Consider the following 22,717-nt stretch of genomic DNA (forward strand, 5'->3'; position numbering starts at 1 on the left):
GCACAAAACTTTAAAGCACTGAAGCTGGCCTTAGTCAATTTGGCAGCACGTTGGTCCATCAGATGCCATTCTTGTTCCCGGTGCATTCCCACACCTAGCTGCAAGCTTGCGTTAGAAACGTACATCCATCTAAAGAACAAAATGCGGTGTCGTCCAATTTCGAAACTGCAAGCGCCATTTTTTTATTCGAGAGCTTGCGATATATTTTACTACCAGCAGAACATGACTCTATTCTGCTCAAGAGAGCGAAGCGTTTTAGTGGGCCAGACGCGTAAACATTGGAAAGTACTACGGCATGCTACCATTCTGCGAAGGTCTCGGACAGGTTGCTTCAGGGAAAAAAAAAAAAGGATGTTCGAAAGCTAAAATGTCACCGCGAACCGTTATCAGCAACGCGTAAACAAAGTGCCACCAAACTGTGATCTCCTGATAATAGCATAGTAACCGCCGACCCTTCGCAACATTGAGTGGCGGCAGCACATGTGCACATGTGACTCGGGCCGCATCGGCAGGAATGCTTGAGCAACCGTTGTTCCTGGGGCGGAAAGACATGGATGGTTGTTCCAAATCGTTAGAAAAGGCGTAATGCAAATGGTGCTGACGGACAATTGCGCAACGAGAGTGCTGCCGTCGTGGCATCTGATATTGCACCGGCACACACCCCGTGCCACACTGTTTAAGCTGTATGCTGCACACGTCGCATGACCACGCGTTACCTTTTTCGCGGCTTCCGAATTCTGTGCGAGAAAGTCGCTCGCTCTTCTCGAAAGCCGTATCATTGTCGCGGTTGGACTGGAGCGGGGCGTGCGCTGCCGTGCTTTGGCAATTCGCGTGTGTCCTCTTTTTACTGCGACTAGGTTCGAAGCGCTCATTGTAGCAGTACGGCGATTTAAAAAATGTTCGTTATACACTTGAACCTTGCTATAGCGAAACGTAATATAACGAAATAATGGATATAACAAAGTAAGTAAAATTCCCCTTCAAATGCCGACAGAGATCTAGGAATTTAAAACCTCGTTTTAATTAACTGAAATTGTCCTGCCAATGGATATAACGGACTAGATTTATCTCTAAAAAAAGTACCCGAGCGTTGCGTGCTGAGTACATCGCTTTCCGTGGGGTTTTGGCTCCCCCTTCAACTTTATTATAACGAGGTTCGAGTGTATCTGGAAGCAGTTTCCATAGGGAGGGTCAGAAAATCATAAATGCACTGAAATGTGGTTGTTCTAACCAATGAATTGTTATATCTGGGATCGTTATAAGTGGGTTCCACTGTACGCCAATAAACAATTAAGTTATATCTGCTTTGAAAAATTGAAATGCTTGCCACCATGTGCGATGACCTTGGGAAGCCTTTACTTTAGCTTCATTTGCTACCCCATTCGTCCTTGTTGACAGGGAACCAGCGAGCTGGAGCAGCTGGATTCTGGTTGACCCCAAGCGCGCTGTTACAAAATGAAGCCATCATCGAATGAGGGCTCGGTCATTGCATCATACATTATACATGCAATGAAACACCACCAAAGTTTTTCTGGCAAAACATGCACAAAATTTTACAGTTGATAGTGCTTGCGTATGTTAGCTTACATGGGAGCAACGAAAGATCACTGCCCAAATGAGCACTCCGTATGCACTGTACACATTTGTGCAGTACATGTACACACTGTGCTTACAGCACAAGCCGTGGGGTGCCGGGACACGACTTCTGCCGGTGCTTAGCCAACGAATGCAGAAAAACCAAGAGGAAAATGATGATACATGTCTCTAGCACCATGATGATACCAGGCTGTTTAAAGGTGAAGCCAATCTTGGACACAGGCTCAGGGATGCGATCTTGTACGCGTTTCAAAATGGAACGGAGGTGGCCCGTTCCATCGAGCCGCACACGAGTGGTCAATTTGAACCGTGAGCCGCACACGATTGGTGAATTTGAACCATGACGATCAAATTGACCAATCGTGTGCGGCTCGTTGGAACGGACCGCCTCCGTTCCGTTTTGGAACGCGTACAAGATCGCACCCCTGATGTCCCGCTGCGCTTAAGGTTGCACAGTGAAAAAAACCCGAGGTTTTCATGTGAAATGTGTGGGGAGCACACGCGTCCATTTCCTCCCGCATATTCACGTTGTCACATTCGCACGTTGTAGATGCATCGGGAGCCGGCGGAGACATGCGAGAGAGGCACTATGTCCTCTCCCGGTTCTCCCTCGCCTCTCGCGATGCGCATACCCTTCCCTCCCCGGCTAGTGGGAAAAGGAAAGGCATCTGACGGGTGAGGAGGACACTCCCCGTGCAAAAGTTAAAAAGGTATAAAAGAGCACCACCATGGGACACTCCCTCTTCTGGCGCCCCGACCTCAAACCTGCAGGATACAGATATACCTGCTGCAACCTGTGAGTGACCTTGTTTGCCTGACTATCACATGCAACGAGGCAAGCCTATTTATTACTTATTGCAGAGTGGACTTCTCTCTGCAAGTGTGCCTTATTGCTCGCATCAATAAATATTCTTGAGTTGATACCGCTGGTTGCCTTATTCGCCCGAACCCTACGTAGCAGCGATTACACGTGCTGCGGGTTGGGGAGTACGCTGGAACGACTGTGTGTGGCTACATCCGGAGCTTGCTTTCTTCCCTAGCCTCACAGAGAGCGTACGCCCACATTTGGCACTATCAACGTAGATTGAATTCGGCAACACAGCGAGTCTTCTTCTGTGTGCTGGCGCTAAAACTACTGATATTCCAGCAAACAATGGCGACAGGCTTTTCTGACTTTCCAGATTTGTTCATGTTGTCAGATGTAGCGGCACGAAATCAGAGACCCACTGCTAACGCGGCAGCAGCTTTGATTTTAAATGTTTCATGCAGAACAGTCAGGATCGCAGAAATGCCACACTGGCAGGGATTAGGCCTGAAATAAGGCGTACCATGTTGGTCGCCTCGCCACTTTGCGACGCAGACACAGAGGCACACATGCCACTAAATAGCTCAATGCGTGGGCATGCGGTTTGCGAACTGACCAAAAGACTGTTGCGAGAGCCAGTGCAGTGATTATCTTGCACTGTGAATCGATGATGATGCGTGCGGCCATTCCCTTCGTAATGGGCGTTGATGGTGTTGCCATATCCGGCCAATCCGCCTTTTGCATTGCGCTGTGGCACCACCTTAGCGGGCTCCGCAAGAAACAATATGTACGGCTTCGGGGCCCCGCGGGACGCAGAGGCACGCTGCAAGAAGCAAGCTGAAATGGGTTTGTGCATTTGTCAGTCGTAATTTTCGTTTTGTGTGAGTGGCCGCTTGTTGGACAGGATGCCTAGGCCGGCAATGACTCTGGTGCGACTTACAACCGCAAGTCGTCGAAATACGATTACGGGATTTCGTGCAGCTACGCCGACAAAACCAGTCACCAAGCGATGTGCCTCTGAACGAATGCATCGCACCGTAACGCGATTGACACAGCGCCTATGCTTGTATTCCTGTTATTCATATTTATTCGTACCGAATATGAGTGCAAACATGCTTCGGAAGTTGAAACGCACGAACGTGAGCACTCGCCAGCCGCCCACATCAAGTGTAAGCTGGGGTCGATTCCGCTCAGCGGAGGTTAGCCGTATCGTATATAGCAGCCGAGTTCATGCATTTACCCCTGTTAGACCTGCACTGAACGTACGCTGATAGGATGATAAAAACTGCTTTTATAGCCGAGTCTTGACCACAGTGGCCATAGTTCTTTGAAGGGGCGACACTGCGCCCAGAGTATTTATGCAATGCAACGCAAGAACGGCGCATTTGTTTACATCGGCACGCGTACGGCCACCGCTCGCTGTTCGCTTCAAGTAAAGCAGAAACCGTGCACCGCTCACACGAATTAATGAGGAAATGTTCAAAACATATATGAACACTTCTCATGCACATATCAGAAGCGATCACACTGAGACGATAAGGCATGAACGTCCCGGGCACATCAAAAATGGTGACAACGACCACCTAGATGCACTGGCATGCGAAAATGCTGATGCCCGCGGTACTCGCGTGGCAACGAGCGGTGTTGTTGCTTACGATGCACTATCGAAAGGGCCATCACTTGTTGCCTGTTTAGCATAAGAGGCAAACTGTGTTTTCGGTAACTACTAAATCTGGCAGCATAAGAATACACTCTCCGTAGTTGCACTTTGTTCATGGAAGCACCAGCGACTGCGACCGAGAGCCTTCGTTCAAGAACAGTGCCTGTACTGCGGTATTAGCACTGCGCCGTGTCGCCGCTTCCCACTCTCTGTATGTGCATCGTACTAAGATAAGAGTGGTTCACTTCAAGTCGGTAAGGTCAGTACCGAACTATATAAGCAGTTTCCTTCGTCTTACTTGCTTATCCTATATTTCAGGTCCGCCGGTAGCGGACGAAGTCGTAGGCTGTGTTAGGCCTAATGAAGCTGCCTGAACGAGATTGACACCGCCTCAAACTTGATGCGGAGGGCTGTAAAGGGCTGGAAATCGTGCATATCAGCGTGGGAAGCACGTTTCGACTCAATTTGAGCGTCGATAAATACATACACGAGCCCATTTGCAGCAATATTCCCGTTGTCGGTGCAATGTTCTCACTCGGCGACCGCTCGCACGGCGATCAGCACACTGCTTTTGTCGGCGTCGTCGGCACGAAAGCTTATCACACTACGATCACTCGCAGTCGTCGGTTGCATCGTCGGTCACTTCTTCGTCATATACTTGTATGACAATATCGGTCTCCCACTGGCACAGTATCACAACTACAGCCGGCCGAGCGTTGGTGCCAGCGTGAGGTCGACTTCTGACCAACATCGGTGTTGTGTCGGCATATATTGTGATGTACCGGACGTTAACCAAATATCGCTGTGAACAGCTGAAGTTTCTACAGAAACACAGCGCAAATACCGCGTCGTGGACCGGCACAGCGACGACAATAAAGAGTTTGTGTGCTCGACGGCTATGCTGCATACGCGTGCGTCGTCAGCTGCACGAACCACCGACGCCGTACAAAACGTTTTCGGCGCTCGCCGCTAGGGTACAGCGCATGCGCACTATGCTACTTATCCCAGTGTTGCTGCAACCAGTGGACTAACCAAATTTCCAGGGGCAGTACAAATTACGAGACATGGCCGGGCGAACTGCCTGCAGTACTCACGGGCAGAACTGAAGCACCTGCGGCGCTGACGGCGTAACGCTGGCCTTGCAGCCGCACGAACCGCTAGCCGGTGCCCGGCAGGCAACCTTTCCACTTGTGCAGCCGACACCAGGGGCGCGGCACTGACAGCCACCTTCGAGGCCAGACTACGATCCCGCCTTGCAAGCCCGAGCCATGCAGCTGACCAGCCACCTTCGAGTCAGCATCAAGTATCCGCCAGCCCGCCAGCTGAGGGCTACAGCACCACCAGCCCGTCGCCCAAGCCGGCGTTGGCAACGCTTCCTTGGTTGCCAACCTTGTGGGAACTTAGGCAAACGGGAGCCCGAACACCTCGGGCGTATCTAGGTGCCAGCCTCAAGGTACGGGGGGCTTCTTAAGGGGAGGAGGATGTGGGGAGCATACGCATCCATTCCCTCCCACGTATTCACGTTGTCGCATTCACACATTGCGGACGTGTTGGGAGCCGGCATAGACACGTGAGAGATGCACTATGCCCTCTTCCAGTTCTCCCTCGCCTCTCAGCCTCTCACGACTCCCGATCATTCCCCCCTTCACCCCCTGCTAGCGGGAAAAGGAAAGGCATCAAACGGGCAAGGACATTTCCCTTGCAAAAGGTACAAAAGAGCACCCCTGCGAAAAACCCACTCTCTCTGGCCCCCGACCTCAAAACCTGCCGGATAAGGATATACCTGCTGCAGCCTGTGAGTGACCTCGTTTGCCTGACTATCACACGCAACGAGGCAAGCCTATTTATTACTTATTACAGAGTGGACTTCCCTTTGCAAGTGCGCAAGCATTTGCAAGTGCGCTAGCATCACAGCAATATATTGTTCAGTTGATACTGCTGGTTGCCTCATTCGCCCGAACGACTGTGTGTGGCTAGATCCAGAGCTTGCCTTCAACCCTAGCCTCACAGAGGGTACCCCCGAAATGTTACCGGAACGTTGCAGTTGATAGACACCAGCATATTTTTCAGGTGGTGCAAGAGCGACGACGTATGTACAAATTGTGAAAAGGCCTGTGTGCATGCATGCGGCGGCGCGCAGCTGTGACGACGCACCAAAAAGCGACGTCAGAAACCACGGGGCCTCGAGTTCCAAATTTAATTACCACGCCGAACTTCGACAACATACCAAGAGGAGGCCAGCCTATATCTGTGTATTGCGTCTATATCTTGTGGAGGTATTGCCACAACTCAAGCCAACATAGCGCATGCGTGAAACAAGAAAGAAGAAAAATAAGAAGAAAAAGGTGCAGACCATCAACGAAGAATATTGTTCTGAAATATTTAGGTCCATGTTTAAGGGGGGACGCGGCTTTCTTGGTGGATGTCAATGAAAATTGGTACAGAGAATAAGAATGGCCCTATGATGCTTTCATAAAAATTTCGAAGCGGTACCATGAAAACTTTTTGCTAGACAAATTATTTCTTTCTTGAACCTCGTGGAGGGACTAGAGGATTTACGAAATCAAGTGAAAAGTTTGTTAAATACTGTATGCACAGCCAAATGTATGCAGAAGGAGACAGCGTTCTCGAAATAATTTTTTTTCAACACTAAAATTTGTAGTTTACGTTTTCTCCAGTCCCACTGCAGTGAGCACGTTTACACTGCAAAGAAGGAACCCTACTACGAATTCTTAAAACACTAGGATAAAAAAAGAAGAGCGCTATCCCCTAAAGTACAGTTCAGTGAGTCTGACAAAACAAACGCAATCAAAATGTATAAAGTAGTTGCCAAGATATCTGCTCCACGAGCTGGGCAACATGCCAAAAAAATTGTACGGAGAAAACAAGGTTCAAAGTTGTCAAAATTTAATAGGCACCAGGGTTATAGTCCTTTGTGTCCTTCGCGATGCGGCAGCGCTTGACCTTCTGACCTGATGGTCTGATGAGCTTTTGCAGCTTTCTTTTTCCGCATGGCATCTTTTTCGGCTGGGTTCCTGAACAGTTTCGCTAATACGCGCGGACGATGTTCCATCCGTGCTTGAGGTGCTCAGCTGCACGTCCGCGTCGTGCTGCATGCCACCGTCATTGTTACTGCTGAAGTCGCCGGCGCAAATTTTTTTTTTAGAGATCGGTGGCTTCGACTTACGAGCACCAAATTGATGCGCAGTCTTGCGTTTCTTCTTGGACGATCACCGGCCCATGATCACAGACGAGAGCCGTTCTCCAAGCTAAGAAGGGCCGAGCTTGACAACGTTTTTCGTTTCTCTAACAAGCGAGCGCCGGTCCGTTATCATGAGTGAGATACGATCTCCAAACCACGCCGCGACGAGTTGAAAAGACGCGAAATCGGCTCCTCAGCGCTGTCAGCGTGGCGAGCAGACGACCTTTCCGCCGGTTGCTAAGGGCAACCGCCCGGGAGACCAATGCGGAGCCGCGTACAGTCACGTGGCGCGCGCTGCCGATCAGAAACCGCCGCGAGACCTTGAAACTTTTGCTTGCTGTGCGCTTGCTCTTGCCTGGTGCAGCTGGCCGAGGCACCAGATTTGAAGACGGAGAATCGCGCTATCCATAGAGACCAAGATGGCGGCGCGCTAGGTTACGCGGTTGCGGAGATATCGCGGCTTGAAAAATGCAGTTTTTTCGCTATTTTCAAGAAACTCCTCGCCACCTTAGCTTCAATAAACATTTTATACATCATTTCCACGCGATTTTCCGTGACAAAATTTTGAAATAAAATAGAAAAGAAGTCATACAAACTGAAAATGTGATTTTCAAAAAATCGGTTTTTTGGCCAAATTTCGCGATGTGAAAGCCGCGTCCCCCGTGTAAGAGTACAGCTCTTACATGGGTGCGGCCCTTACACAAAGATATTACGTAACCTAACACATGGAATAGCCCCATCAAACATATGTACAGATGTACAATGTAAGATATTAAATTTGACACCAATTTGGTGCACTTTGGTTCATTCCACATTGGGACACACCATGCATGCCATGTGTGGTGTTTCTGGCAATGGGGTGAGCACAGGAGGTGTGCAAACGCATCAATATCAAAGCCGCCAACATTCCAACATTACCAGATCACAATGTTGCCAACACAGTCTAACGCATTCCAACTAGGAGTGTTTCACACTGTACGATCGCAACATGCGAAACTGGCTTTTGTGTGCAGTACCTCATTCAGGGACATATGCTGTCAGCCCTCACAAACTGCTGGTGTTGCTGGCCACATCAGTTTATTCCTATGCCTAAGGACCAAGCCATTGTTTGGGAAAGCCACTGGTGTCCTAAGATGGACATGGCCCAACAATGAGCACCAGGTTTTTGCAGTACACATTTATACATCTGCCAGAGGTAATCAGCAGACAGTGCAGATGGTACTGTCAGCAATACACTCATGTTTTGCTATTAGCAGATACGCACTCCATAACAAACGTTTTCTCAGTGATGATGATGTGTGGTGTTTTATGGCGCAAGGGCCAGTTATGACCAAAGAGCGCCATGCCAGTGTTTGTGAGTGTGCACTGGAGCGATGAATTCTGAGAAGTACATGAAGCATGGCTGTAAAGGGGCCTAAAAATAATCGCTGTAAAATGCGTAAAATATACATGTACTAAAATCATGGCAATGACTCATGAGGTGTACTATGAAATGAAGAATGCACTGAGAAAGAATGACACGGTATTTAAAATATTTAAGATGCAGTAATTGGCAAATAGCACTACTGCCTAAACAGAGCCCTTGAACCACAAGGGCCTGGAGGCATGTGCTATAAAAAACTGCTATCACAGCGGCATCCTCTGGAGAGAGGATGTGCTACGAACTAGTTGGGCAAATAACATGCAGGACCACATCGTTCAAAAAATCGACGACTGCTTTGGCACTAAAAATCGGTTCTTCGCAAAGAAACATAATGGGGTGAAGCGGGACATGATATCGGTACGCTTGTGGAAAATATTTCTTTCTTTCTGTTTAGGCTTCCCGGCACTCAACGAGGACATGGAGGACGGTCAGCCTCTCACTACATCTACCACAGGTTGGAGGATCATTTCCATTCAACAGAAAATTGTGAGTACCGTATGTGTGTCCTATTCTTAGACGACAGAACAGGACATCAGTTCGTCGTGTTTTCGTTGCGGGTGACCAGAAACCTAACTGCGGCTTAATTAAGTGAAGCTTATTATTTGTTTCAGCGTCCCACAAGCGCTGCCAGTGGTCGCGGAGTTTTCTTCGCAGAAAAGGCTTCAGATCTGCGGGAGGAATAGTAGCCGCAGGATTAATAGCTTGCGATGTAGTTGATGTGGCCAACTGGTCTACAAGCACATTACCCTCAATGCCTCTATGGCCAGGCACCCAGCATATAGTCACATGCTGGTTAGATATATATGCTCTGCATAAACTGGAATAGAGCTCAGTAAGTACAGGGTTTTTGTGTTTACAGAGTGACTTCAATGCTTTCACGACACTTTGGGAGTCTGTAAATATGATAGTTTTTTGAAGTTTTGATCTCATTATATACTTTACAGCCGATAATAGTGCATAGGCCTCAGCCGTAAAGATACTTGTCTCCGGGTGCAGTACACCGGATTCCGAAAAGGATGGACCGATGGCTGCATAAGATACCCCGGCACGTTTTCTCAGTGTGTTTCCTTCGGGTATAACTTAATAATTCAACTTTTATCACCAGTTTCTTAGGATACAAATTAAAAGGCCTTAAAAGGAGCCCTGTAACACTTTTCCAACTAATCATAGAATGGTCTCACTATTAGAAGACATCGTCTGATGAATATCATACCGCAAAAATTTTTCGAATCCTTCAACTATAAGTGGAGTTATTGCAATCATATCCAGCTTTCCCTCTCTTTTCGTCTCCAATAGCATGCTGGAAGTTTAAAAAAAAATTAAATTATGGGGTTTTACGTGCCAAAACCACGATCTGATTATGAGGCATGCAGTAGTGGGGGACTCCGGAAATTTGGACCACCTGGGGTTCTTTAACGTGCACCTAAATCTAAGCACACGGGTGTTTTCGCATTTAGCTCCCATCGAAATGCGGCCGCCACGGCCGAGATTCGATCCCGCTACCACGTGTTCAGCAGCCCAACACCATAGCCACTGAGCAACCACGGCGGGTATGCTGGAAGTTAAACAGCAGGGGAGCTAAAAGGGCAAAGCACTGCTTAAATGTTTTGCATCGTGGCAACAAAAGGGCTTGTTGCGGTACCCCTTGACCATGCACAGACCGGCAGTGTAAAGATGAAATGATTTTTCTGTCTTTTTGAGATCGCAGACATATAAAGTAAAACCTCATTAATACATAGCTGGTGGGGAACAAGTGGTGGATCAGATATGCATTAAGCGATGTACTAATTAACTGACAATGGCAGATGAGTGAATATAGACTTACCCCGGCAAGAAAAGAACTACCGTAAAAACCCACGTATAATACGAGGGTATTTTTCTAAATTTTACCATGTAAAATTTCTGCCTCATATTATATGCGGATCCCAAAGTTTTCAGCGTAAAATTTGCAGTTTCGGGTTCGTTTTTGCTCACTGCTATCATCATCAAAACTCGCAGCGTAGTATGAGTCATCTTGCGGTGGCGTCGGTAGGCTGCTGCTGCTTTCAACGGCAGCCATTTTGACCACGCTAAGAATCGGCACGTTCGCTAGTCTATCTCGCACGATGTCGGGACCGTGAAAGTAGTACCCAGCTGCCTTTAAAAGGAAAGTTATTTTAGCTGCTAAGGCCATCGGAAATTCCGCCACAGGGCGGCACTTCGGCGTCACCAAGGGCAGCACTCACGGCTCAGATGACATCCCAGTTGCAAAGTTTAAGACTTAGAGATTGACTCCAACCAAATAAGGAAATTTACTAGCCCGACGTTTCGGAACCAATTCGGCTCCTTCTTCAGGGGGTTAGGGCTTTGATATAGTTCTTTGCAAGTTGCACTGCCTCTTGTCCGAAGTCTGCACGTATAGACTTAAAGCTAAACATTTCGACAGAATTACCTGTCTGGTTGGGAAAATTGATTAAGACTTAGAGATTGACTCCAACCAAATAAGGAAATTTACTAGCCCGACGTTTCGGAACCAATTCGGCTCCTTCTTCCCTGAAGAAGGAGCCGAATTGGTTCCGAAACGGGAAGAAGGAGCCGAATTGGTTCCGAAATGTCGGGCTAGTAAATTTCCTTATTTGGTTGGAGTCAATCTCTAAGTCTTAATCAATTTTCCCAACCAGACAGGTAATTCTGTCGAAATGTGTAGCTTCAGTTGCAAAGTTGCAACGACGGCAGATAAGCGCATTTGGCCTTGGAAGCGCCGTCGCTTCGGTGGCAGTGGCTCCCTCACCATCCCTCTCTCAACTCCCTCGTAGCTCCCTCCACCTTCGACTGGCTCCGTGCGCGCCCGCCGCCGCTCCCGCCGGCATGGCCATAGAATAAAGACCAACTGCGTGGCGCCAACTTAGCCCTTTCCCTGAAGTTTTGTTTTCTGCCGTTGTCGGGAAGTTGGCCGAGACGTCGGCTCGTACAAGCATGTTCCGGCGCGACGGTGAAACCCATAGAGTTAATATATTAACTCTATGGTGAAACCAATGCCTCCTAAAAACGGCGACCTTGCTATTTGAGAGTGAAATTGCTGCCACGCGTTTTTTTTTTTTTGTTTTCTCGTTTTCTTTTTCTCCGCGTCGCGTTGAGGGGTCTATCCTAAGCTTTTGCTCTATGGCGGTGTCGGAGCAATGCCGGTCGGAAGCGCCGCCGCGTGATTTGGAGCGCTGCTGAGGGCACTGTCGGTGAGCCGTATGTTCGAATTAACCTTCACAAATGCTTTCGCGTTCGAATTACCGGGCGTTTTCGCCCATAGCAATACACATAACTTTGATGGGACAACAGCGTCACTTCGAATTAAGCGTGTTCGAATTAACGAGATTAGATTGTCAATGCTTTCTGTGGGTTTTCCTCGCTCGCATTATATGCAAGTGAAAACTTTTTGTTTTTGTTATTGCTATCCCCAAATAACACATCGTATTATATACGGGTACGTGTTATACACGGGTTTTTACGGTACATCCTAATTCTCACTCAAAAACACACTGAGACAAAATTTATTTGCGAGCAGGCCACAAAAAAGGATGTCGCAGTTTTGCCCGAAAGGCGAAGCATCAATTGCAATAGCAAATTAGTAGAGAGCTACACGGAGTAGGAATAATAGTTTTATCGGCTGCATAAACTTGGACACATTCGCTTACTAACTAAATTAACAAGCATGGTGTCAGCGCGCACAAGCAAACATGGATAGATCACACTCAATGACAGCAGACAACCACTGTCAAAACGCTGGCATGCGGTCTATCGTTTAAACGGAAACTGAACGGCGAAAGCACAGCGCGCGTATACAAAGGTCAGAGCCATGTGGAGATCGCTTTCAAGATACGGTGTGCACGACAGCCCGCACCGACGCTAAGTGCGCAGTTGTTGGCAGAGTAGAAGCTGTCCCCCCCCCTCCTTCCCGCGCTGCCTTCCCGCTTTCCTCCTTTCGCGTGGGAGATTGAGTCGCCAGTTCCGCTTACGCCCAGTTCCAAGATACGCATTTGGTACCGCAGCAGAGCGTCGCCTCCCCCCCCCCTCACTCCCTCCCATACCCCCACTGCTTTCGCGCGACAGAAGAAGTGGCCTTTGCTCTCCGTGACAGCACGCGTCACCAGCGCGCTTTCACTCGCACATACGGTGCGCGGTGACGACTAGAACTTTATACAGAACCTCACGGCGGCAGTGGCGACGACGACGGCAGAAATCCGCTTGAAGTGTCCATATAATTGCTATCGCAATAAAATCTGATTTTCACTTGCCGCCGTGGCGGCCTTGCGACGACGACGGCATCCTCAAACTCGGCAAGGCTGCAAGCCAGTTTCTTCATCAGGACCCACTTCTACGTGAACGCCCCCATGACGGTTTAAATGCAAGCGCCGCGTCGGAGACAGAAGGGCCATCACCTACTTCCACGTTGTCGTCGTGAAAGATGTGGAAGAGCTAGAAGCTATGGGAGCAGGAAACACGTTATGACCACCATGTTTCGACGTCACTATTGGTGGGAACTGCTGTCTGCGAAAAGTCTGTGCGCTGCAATTTCACTATCTATGGTCTGCACACACGACATTTCCCCGAATTCTGGTCTTGTACACACCAAAAAATTAAATACTACGCACTAACCATTTGGCATTCGGCAAGTAGCTACGGCTGAAGCGGCCAGCCAATACATTAAGTTCAATGGCGAAAGGGTGGGGGATTCATCGCGACTATACTTAAACCGGAATTACTTATTAAGAGGGTACGTATTAACAAGGTTTTACTGTACAGTAGAACCCCGCCTGTTACGTTCCTGGCTGCCATGTCGTTTTTGGCCAGTCCCGGCATAGCTCCCATAGGATTCAATGCACTGGGAACCCTGCTGTTATGTCGCAACTTTGGGAACGTTCCCGCATGTTACGTCGCGTACCGGCAGTCCGAGCGGCCAGTGCCGACTGCTATAATGACTTTTCACGTAGCTTGACTTGGCTTGACTGTAGGATTAGCCGCACAATGGACGTCACCCATCACGTTTCCGGCTCCCACCATAAAAATTATGGCCTTCGAGATCAGTATTTGCTATCCATAGGTGGTGCCTATGACAAGTTTTTAGCCTTGAAAGCTGTTTCAGCACACGCATGTAGCAAAAGCAGAGCCTTTGAGATCCGTTTCCGTTGCCCAGAGAACAGTCATGTTGACGTGGACTCATCATCATCGTTATCGCGTCCAAGCGGTCCGTCCAAGCTTCCAGCAGTTTTCTCGCGCTGCCTTTGTGTTGCGAGTCGTCGTACGAAATGGCTGCGTAAGCTTCGTCCTTCCACATAACTCCGACGCTCCAAGTTGCCTGCCTGCTGCTCCGCCAAACGCTCCTGCTTGTCAACGTGGCTGACTGTGTGTAGCGGCTTCCTTGCTCCGTCGCCCACCATCTCCCTCAGTTCAGGCCATGCGGACGTGCAGAGTTATTTGGCTCCAGTCTGAGCCATCTTTGTCTGACTACCATAGAAGCATAGTCTTCCACTAGGATGGCATCAAGAAAACAAAAAGCACTTTCGCTGCAAGAGAAGTTTAATATTTTCCCCGCTGTGAAAGAAAACCTGACACGGAAGAGGGTGTGCACAGCGAAGGAACTAGAACTAATGCCTTCAACTCTCAACTCCATTGTCGCAAAAAGGAGCGAAATTGAAGAAAAAGCCAGAAACTTTGCAGGCGGATGCAAGCACGCCCGGGGTTTGGAGCACATGCAGCTTGATGAAGCCGTTTTCAAATGGTTTAAACAAGTGAGGGCCGCAGGAGTGAACTTCGACGGTACTATGTTCTGAGAAAAAGCCTTTGAGATTGCCAACAAGCTGGGCATCAACAGTTTTTGTGTGTCAAACGGATGGATCGACTGCTTAAAAAAGAGGCATAGGATATGCTATGAGACGGTGAACGGAAAGGCTGCAAATGTCAACACAGCAACCGTCGACACTTGGAAAGAGACTGTGGCGTCCATTATCAGCGGCTACGAACCCAGGGACATCTTCAATGTTGACGAAGCAGGCTTTTTCTTCAAGGTGCAGCCATCCAAGATGCTAAGCCTAAAGATGAGGCTTGCCACTCAGGAAAATGTAGCAAGGAACGCTTAACAATACTGCTGTGCTGCAACTCGGATGCTTCTGAATTGATGAAACCATGGGTTATCGGCAATTTTCGGAACCCACGCTGCTTCAAAAATATCTACCACCTGCCCTGCCACTACAGGAACTAGGAAGGCCTGGATGACATGCTCGCTTTTTGAAGAGTTTTTGGCTTATATGGACTCGGAAGACTAGCTGCCAGGACAGAAAAGTCATTCTTTTTCTGGACAACTGCTCCGCGCATCAGAAAGACACCAAGTCGCTGCGAAATATCAAGGTGGTTTTTCTTCCCGCCAACACCACAAGCCACCTTCAGCCCTTGGACGCTGGCATAATAAAAAATCTGAAGCACTTCTACAGCAAATGCATTGTAAAGTGGTCCCTGGCCAATGTGGGGCGTGGCAAGCAGCCAACAGGCATCACAATCATAGATGCCATGCACTATTTAGCTTCGGCATGGAACGCTGTCACTGCAACTACAGTTCAACATTGCTTCACAGTATTTCGGCATGCGTGCAGACGGCACAGGAGAAGCCGTTGGAGATGAAGCCTTCCCCAACTGCAATGAACTCTACACAGCAATGCAAACTGTTGGTGACGGAATCACATACAGTGCTTACATTTCTATCGATGATGCATTGTCACCTCCAAGGTTTTATCTGCCGACAAAATTGTGGCCGAGTCTGCCAATGCGCGCAGCAGTGAAGACGAAGTTGAGGAGGAGGTAGAGAGGGAGTAGCTGCCGGAGTCAACCTTCTCGTCAGCTGTAGCAGCACTAGATTTACTTAGAAGATATGTGAGCTGAAGCGATGATGTCAAGAGTCGCATGGCACTGCAGGTTCTAGAAAAACGCCTTGTGCTGCTGGGGCGTGAGAAAATGCGCCAGGCAACGCTTCACGATTTTTTTCAAGCGCTAGCTCTGCAATAAAATTGTGTGCTGATCACCACCGCTCACATTTTTCAATTTTTCACGTTTCCCAGCTCTTACGGGTTTTTTTTACGGTCCCTTGAAAAACGTATTCGCGGGGTTCTACTGTATATGTTTCCTTTATTTTAGCTAAAGATTAGCAATGATGTATTACTGAGAATGCTCTTGCAATAACGAAACCAGCCAACAGCATTGGTCGGTCCAGCTGCTTGCGATGACGCTGCACGACGACATTCCAGAAGCGAGAGCAAGCGATTTTTCGCTGTTTTTAAGACGAGATTGTTAATTCCTTGCTGCATGCAGTGCAGTAGCATTTGACTCGCATGTGAGCTCACAGCAGCCTCTACGACAGATCGGCAACGTTTTCTTACTATGTTCAAAAAGTGTTTCAGGGCTCCTGTATTACTATGAAGAGAACCTCATAACATAGTATGATGCAGTATACACTACAAGACACAACCCAGTGTTTGAACCCAGTGAATAGTTACCTTGTTATTCTGGACAGCACAGCCAAGGAGCAAGGCAATGTAGGCACACACTATGCTATGTTCCATGTGCTTGCCAGCTTTCTGAAGGGCTGTAATCAAAAGAAGACACACAGAAGAAGTTAGAATGATTTCATAGCAATTAACATGTGCCATTACAGGGGCATGCAAATAAAGAGGCGTAGCTCTCAAATTTAATAAGGAAAGATATAGAAAGCCAAATACGGAAATGCACATAAAAAAAAATTAACGCAAGTCTTTATGCTAACAAATTTTGTGCAAGAAAACCGCCTGCTGCACATTCTTGGGAATCTATTTTTATTAGGCAATGACAATTTTTCCAACTGTGAATAACCCTAGAAAAGGCCACGTGCAGCATGGTCCACTCTTAGGCTCCATTGGTATAGCTGCTTGTTTTGCTTTGTGCAATTGCCCGAGTTTTTAGGATTATTTTGCCCTGAAAACAGTAACTAGCAACACAGCCCTGCTCTACACCTCTATTGCCGCGCCAGTGATGGAGCCCTACCCTGTTGGAAATAAACCAACAATCGAGAAGCTCCTAAGCTCTGCAGACTGCCACCAAGAGCCCCCCCATGTTGCCCTTGTGCTAAGCCTTCAGGCGTTGGTTGCCAGTCATGGCCGAAATCAATTTTTTGACTTAATAATGCAGTTTCAGAGTGGTACATATGCACAATCAAGCATATTTTAATATCAGCAATCTACAGTCATTAGAACATTCATTTGCTATATTTGCTAAACGACACCAAATTAGGTTTCAGCGGACAAAAGTTCATACCAGTCAACACCGTAGCAACAAGTGTGCCACTCAGCATGCACAGCCACTGCCACCACCTGTTTGAACACGGTGCTGTTGCAAATAAAGCACTTTTTTTTTCCCCCGTGACTGCAATCGAATGGATGGCAGCCGTGTGAATAAGGTCTTAAAGGAAACAGAATTATACCTGATTGTAGCACAGTTCTTACATGAATCCCTGGAGCTGAAAAAATGTTGATGCTGCTCGATTGGTAATTAAAATGTTCCATTTAAAATGTACCCTACTGTACTTTAAAGCCCTATTACATTGACTGCAGAATTTTGCTTTCCTGTGTTATTCCAGAAAACCCAAGGGTCTTTGCCTTTACGGCAGGTGGGTCTACTTGTTCAGGATGATTTTCAAGACAGACAAAGATGTGGGTGGCACACACAGTGGTCGAAACAGACGGCTGTGAAAGAAGTAAGAACAAGTAGTAAACCTGCAATGATGGGAAGAAAGGGAGGGGCTCAAGGCTGAATGGCAGTGGCAGAGATCCGAACAAGACTGCAGCTATAGTAACATCCGCTTTGGATGGCCAAATGGGCTCATAAATTGCAACTTGTAGAGTACTTTCATCAGTTTCGTATTTTTCGAGTAGCTAACTCTGTGGATTACATTTTACAACAATGTTCCTGTGAAATGAGAGAATCTTTCATCTCTTCCCCTCTGAAGTATATACAATACAGCGATGCTTCAACTCATAAATGCTTCATATGTGGAATACAACACTTGGAAAAAAAAAAAAAAAAAACGTTTCTGATGTGACCTGCAGTTTGCATGCATATACTATCTGAAATCACTCAAATGTGAATAACAGGGTGTATGGTTCTTGTACAACCTAGTGAAAACAAAAGGCGCAAACATGTATGACCAACCGTCATGCATCACGAGCAGTGTTCGTGACACATCATAGTTAGTCATACACCTTCGCACTCTTGCTTTCACTAGGTTGCATTTGAACAACGGCATGTAGTACAGCCTAATAAGATCATTAAAACAAAATGGATAAAAACTATGTAATCATAATTCCCCTTAAAATTCCTATAGAAATCTATGCATTACAAATCTCATTTTAATGAAGCAAAAATTTCCTTCAAATGCATATATATACAAACCATTTTTTTATATCATAATAAATATTTAATGGACATTTCTTGCAGATTAGCTTGTAATCTGGTGGTGCACAACTCCTGGTAGGTGACCTTATGTAGCAGTTCAAAACTTCCGCGAGCTGTCGGCCACCTGGCAACATGCAAGTTAGCAGCCCTGTCTGCACTCAATGCTGCCACCTCGTCATCACACCTACAGGGTTCATACAGAATTATTCGGCTAAAATTCACAGTCAATTCAAGAATGTTGAAGACCAAAATTCAAGCAAGATGAAACAAACGTTATTCATACACATAAACTAACAAATATTGAAATCTAAACTGGAAGTAGCAGGTAAGCAGCCACTTGAGTTGGACACGTGTTTCAAGTTTTTTGGCTTTTCGACAATGGGTATTTCGGCTTTTCAAAGCCGAAATACCCATTGGAACGATATAAAGTGCATTCTGGCAGGCCATCACACACTTCGCATGATAAAAATGCGCAATGTTCAGCTTCACCGAGTAACAATACCACCTAGTGACTCGCCATGTTCAAGCCAAATGGCTGAAAACTTTCATAAAGAAATTCCTAGAGCCCAGGACTCCAAAATGCAGCTATTATGGAATTGGTCTGGCTTTATCCAACTCTATGATGGCAATGACGATGCAGCCCTACCTCCTTTAACTACAAGCCTGTCGCCACTGGCTGTGGACATGCCACACTACAGCTACAATGCAATCACATAGTGAAATTGTCATAACAGAATATATAATATGGTTTCTCAATAGTGTCCATGGCGTAGCACTGATGCAGAGTTTGTTACTTTGAATGTTTTGCTATGCAGACATTGCCCCAAACTCCCGTTTTCAAGGATTTCAAGGGGGTTTACGAACCCTTAAGTTACTACGAATGCCACTGACTCCTCCACTCTTCTGCTCTCCGGGCACTCAGCATGCTGTGCCTTAGTCGGGAATCCTATACAGTCAACGCTCGTTACAATGGACCATAATAATCCAGCGAGAAAGGTCTGTTATATCCGAAGCTCGTTCTATCCAAAGTTAGGGCTGTGGTATGTTGTGAAATGACAGAGCTTTGCAAATAGTACCGCTGTAACTCAAAGGCTATTGCAAAAACGACAAAAACATTGAAATTAAACAAACGGGTAATTACACGATAATCGTACTACCAAGTGGCATGGTGCCTTACTGTCCCCGCCATTTTCCAAACACTGGTTGCCGACAAATGGCAGGCACGACAGTGGAGAGCCGGCCAGCCAGCTCCCCGGTGTACGGACCACCCGGCTCGAGCGTGCCGCCGTGGCCATAAACACGGACTACAATTTTTCACAGAAAACAGTGATCGGTAGAATAAAATGATGTCTTAATATAACGTTTCACGACAAGCTATGGGCACTGTCAAACCAGTAGCATGAACGAGCACTGCAGTATGAAGCAAGTTCAACTTGGAGCCCACGTCGTGCCGCCGCTGCACTGCAGGTGAGACGACTCGACTGCATCATGCGCTTCCTGATGTCGTGGATAGCAGCCTATCTTCCTTTTTTGTGCAAATCGAAGTGATGATAAATACAACGTTATCAAAACGGTGCAGTTTGCAATCGTTGGCAGTTGTTTTTGAAGCGCTGTATGTTACAGTTTCAAAGCTAAGCTGGTTAGGCATAGCGGCACTCTCGGTATTTGCTCAGCACAGAGCAGACAGTGGTGGGTGGCGATGAGCTTTGTGTGTCGTTGATCCGAAAACTCTATTGGGTATTTCGAGGCACGCCATGCGGGAACCTTGCCGCTAGTGTTTCCATTCCTTAAGAAAAAGTGCATTTTCACACAGTCCACCAGTGGCCGGAAATACCTTACTTTCCAGTGTATAAGTCGCGTTTTTTTGTGAATTTTTCGTCGGTGCATCTTACAGAACAGTGCGATTCATATACATTTTTTTCCCCAGAAAAACTGACGTCAAAATCAGATTGGAAGCTATGGTAACGCGAAGCACGCTGGGTTGACCTCCTTCTGACAGTCGCTACGGGTTGTGTGCGGGCTAAGGAGGTATTAGGTTCTTCCTGTGATTGAGTCGCTGAGCACCGTGCGAGAAGGACGGAGCAGCAACGCAAGCGGCGGCAGGCCAACTGCGAGGCCACCGAAGCCGAAGTCACATCTGCAGATCGCTTTCAAGATACGGCGTGCGCCGCCGCGCAAACTACGCAGTTGCTACTAAAGTACAAGCCTCTCCCCTTGTTTCCCACGCTGCCTTCCCTTGTGCACGATTCGGCTCACTGTCGCACGCTTTCACTCCACACACAGCATACAGTGCGCAGGGACAATGTTATCGCCCTTGGACTTTATACGGAACATTGCAGCAACCACGACGGCAGAAATGTGCCTGGAGTGTCCATATCATTGCTATTGCAATTATATAGGAATGGCAGCCATACGCATGCGCGTGGCCCGTGTTAACGAAGTGAAACGTCACTAATTTTTAAAAATCACTTACCGAATGAACCGGTGCGTCTTATACACCGCTGCAACTTATATACATTTTTTAAAGAAAAAACTGCCGTTTTGAGGGGGGTGTGACTCATACAAAGGTACAACTTATAGACCGGAAAATATGGTAGTTGCATGCAGTGCACTGCCACACGCGTGCATCATTGCAGCAAAGTACATTTACACCATCTAGACAAAATTTCCCCTAAATTTGTAAATTGTACAAAATAGCCCGTTATAATCGGGTCCATTAAAAGCGGAATTTGTTGCATTGATGATATAGGGAGACCAAACTAAGTGAGATGAATGGTCTGGTATATATTCGAAAGTATGCTGATCCGTTGTAATGAGCGTGTACTGTATCACGCCAGAATGAAACGAACAGTGCAGTGCGTGGCTTGAGGTATGTGGAGGGGGGGATACTATGGTGCATGCTGCGCTGCTTAGCCCCATTCCCAATAAACTCCAGCACATGTGCAGCCAAGAGGTTTTCTATGTCCTGGAACACTAACTTATAACGATCTATTTTCCGTTCTTTTTGCCTTTTGTCATTGGCTCAGATGCAGTTACATAACTCTTATAACCAAGATCGACCACGGTGGCGAAAATGATAAGATTAGAAAATAAAATGGATCGTTACAAAATCCAACCACTGCTTTTGAGTTCTCGGTGATTACTCAATAGTGCGATTTATGAAGGCAATGGTGAAGCGTTGCCCACTCGCGTATGTATAGCGACAAGCGTTGTACGAAATCACTGATCAGTAAGCACCGGGAAATCAAAGGCTTGCAGCATTCTGCTGGCGAAGATGGCTTATAGTTGATGGGTGGGTTAGAGAGAGCAGCCTTCTCACCAACAACTACACAGCAGAAAACAAGCTTTTGCAGACGTTCGTCGGTGCGTAATGGGCTTGTTTATTGGCTTCTGCTTACCGTGTTGTAACTCCCCTATTTATCCAACCCTACCTCCTCCTTCGCGCAGGCTATGTCAGCAATGAGAGTGGACAACTGTTACAAAGAAGTAATGAATATGGTTTTATAGCGAGATTTATCTATGGAAACACAGAAATCAAACAACATGAACAACTCGACTTCGACATTCTAAGGGTTTGTACAGAAATTTGACTCAAAATCGAAGGACAATTCAAGGATTGCAAGGATGTCAAAGGCCAAAATTCAAGGAGAAAGAAACGAACATTATTTATACACATACGCTAAAATTAGTGTAATCTCCTTTTTGACTGCAATTTTTTGCAGCTAAGCAGCTGCTAGGTTGGACACATGCTTCAAGCTCTTCCGGTCGCTTCTCTAAGTTGACTTTTCTATTGTAATAACGTCAATCACCTTCTGGCATGAATGTTAGTATAATGTCTGTCTTCAGCCAAGGATACTTGTCGTGTTAAAGTCAAATGGCTGAAACTTCCTTTCCACCAGGCATTTCTAGAGCCTGGTGCTTGAAAATGGAGTCACGATATCTGTGGTGTGGACAAAAAAGAATAGTGGCATGGCCTGGTGACTTGGATCTGGCTTTGTCTAGCTCCAAGATGGCAACGGTGACTTAAACAAGCCTGTCGTTGGTGGCTGTGCACATGCCACATTGCGATAGTTTAGCGACCCTAGGATTTTTCCCTGTTAGACAGTGTCCCACGGCATAGCTCCTATGCAAATTTTGTTACCCCCAACCCTAGTTTTTAAGGAATTCAAGGAATGCATTTCAGGGTTTTCAAGGATTCAAATGAGGTGTACAAAGCGTGCATTCTGTATAAGTACTCTTACTTTTTAAAGAAATCAGCATAGGGGAGGTGGCATCAAGTAAAATATGCAAAGTGGAGCAGGGACCACCGTGCCCTTACCTTTCATAAGGGTTTCTTCAAGGTCATCAGCCTGAGAAAGCGCAGATTGTTGGCTGGCAGGCAGTGGCTCCCCTTTCTGAGGTTCCAGGGAAGCTTTCATCTTCTTCTCCTGAGTGCTCAGCAGCTCATTGGCTTGCTCCTCAGACTGGTGGGCTGCCTCAATCTTGTCTGTGAACAGCTGTGTGCCCAAAAAAACAAGCATTCATGTGGGAGCAAGCCATAATGACAAAACAGCTACAAAACCTGTGCATGGCCAACCACAGAAA

General features: G+C 47.1%; 1 protein-coding gene across 3 annotated transcripts in view; it reads right to left on the reverse strand.

The window, feature by feature from the left end:
* The window catches only part of LOC119436394 (wings apart-like protein homolog), a 134,048-nt gene that overhangs the window by 13,491 nt on the left and 97,840 nt on the right, over positions 1–22,717 (reverse strand). For 2 of the 3 annotated variants that reach the window (XR_007464048.1, XM_037703233.2), the window contains exons 15-16: positions 22,452–22,629; positions 16,204–16,292 (exon numbers count right to left, since the gene is read on the reverse strand). Coding sequence is in view for 2 of the 3 variants with exons in the window: in XM_037703233.2 (XP_037559161.1) it covers positions 16,204–16,292; positions 22,452–22,629 (267 nt within the window). In the remaining variant the exon portion in view is untranslated. Of the gene's footprint in view, positions 1–1,315; positions 1,446–16,203; positions 16,293–22,451; positions 22,630–22,717 lie in introns of those variants that run through there. The other variant, XM_049657467.1, reaches the window with a different exon arrangement.

Source organism: Dermacentor silvarum, chromosome 1 (assembly GCF_013339745.2).
Source record: "Dermacentor silvarum isolate Dsil-2018 chromosome 1, BIME_Dsil_1.4, whole genome shotgun sequence".
NCBI lineage: Eukaryota > Metazoa > Arthropoda > Arachnida > Ixodida > Ixodidae > Dermacentor > Dermacentor silvarum.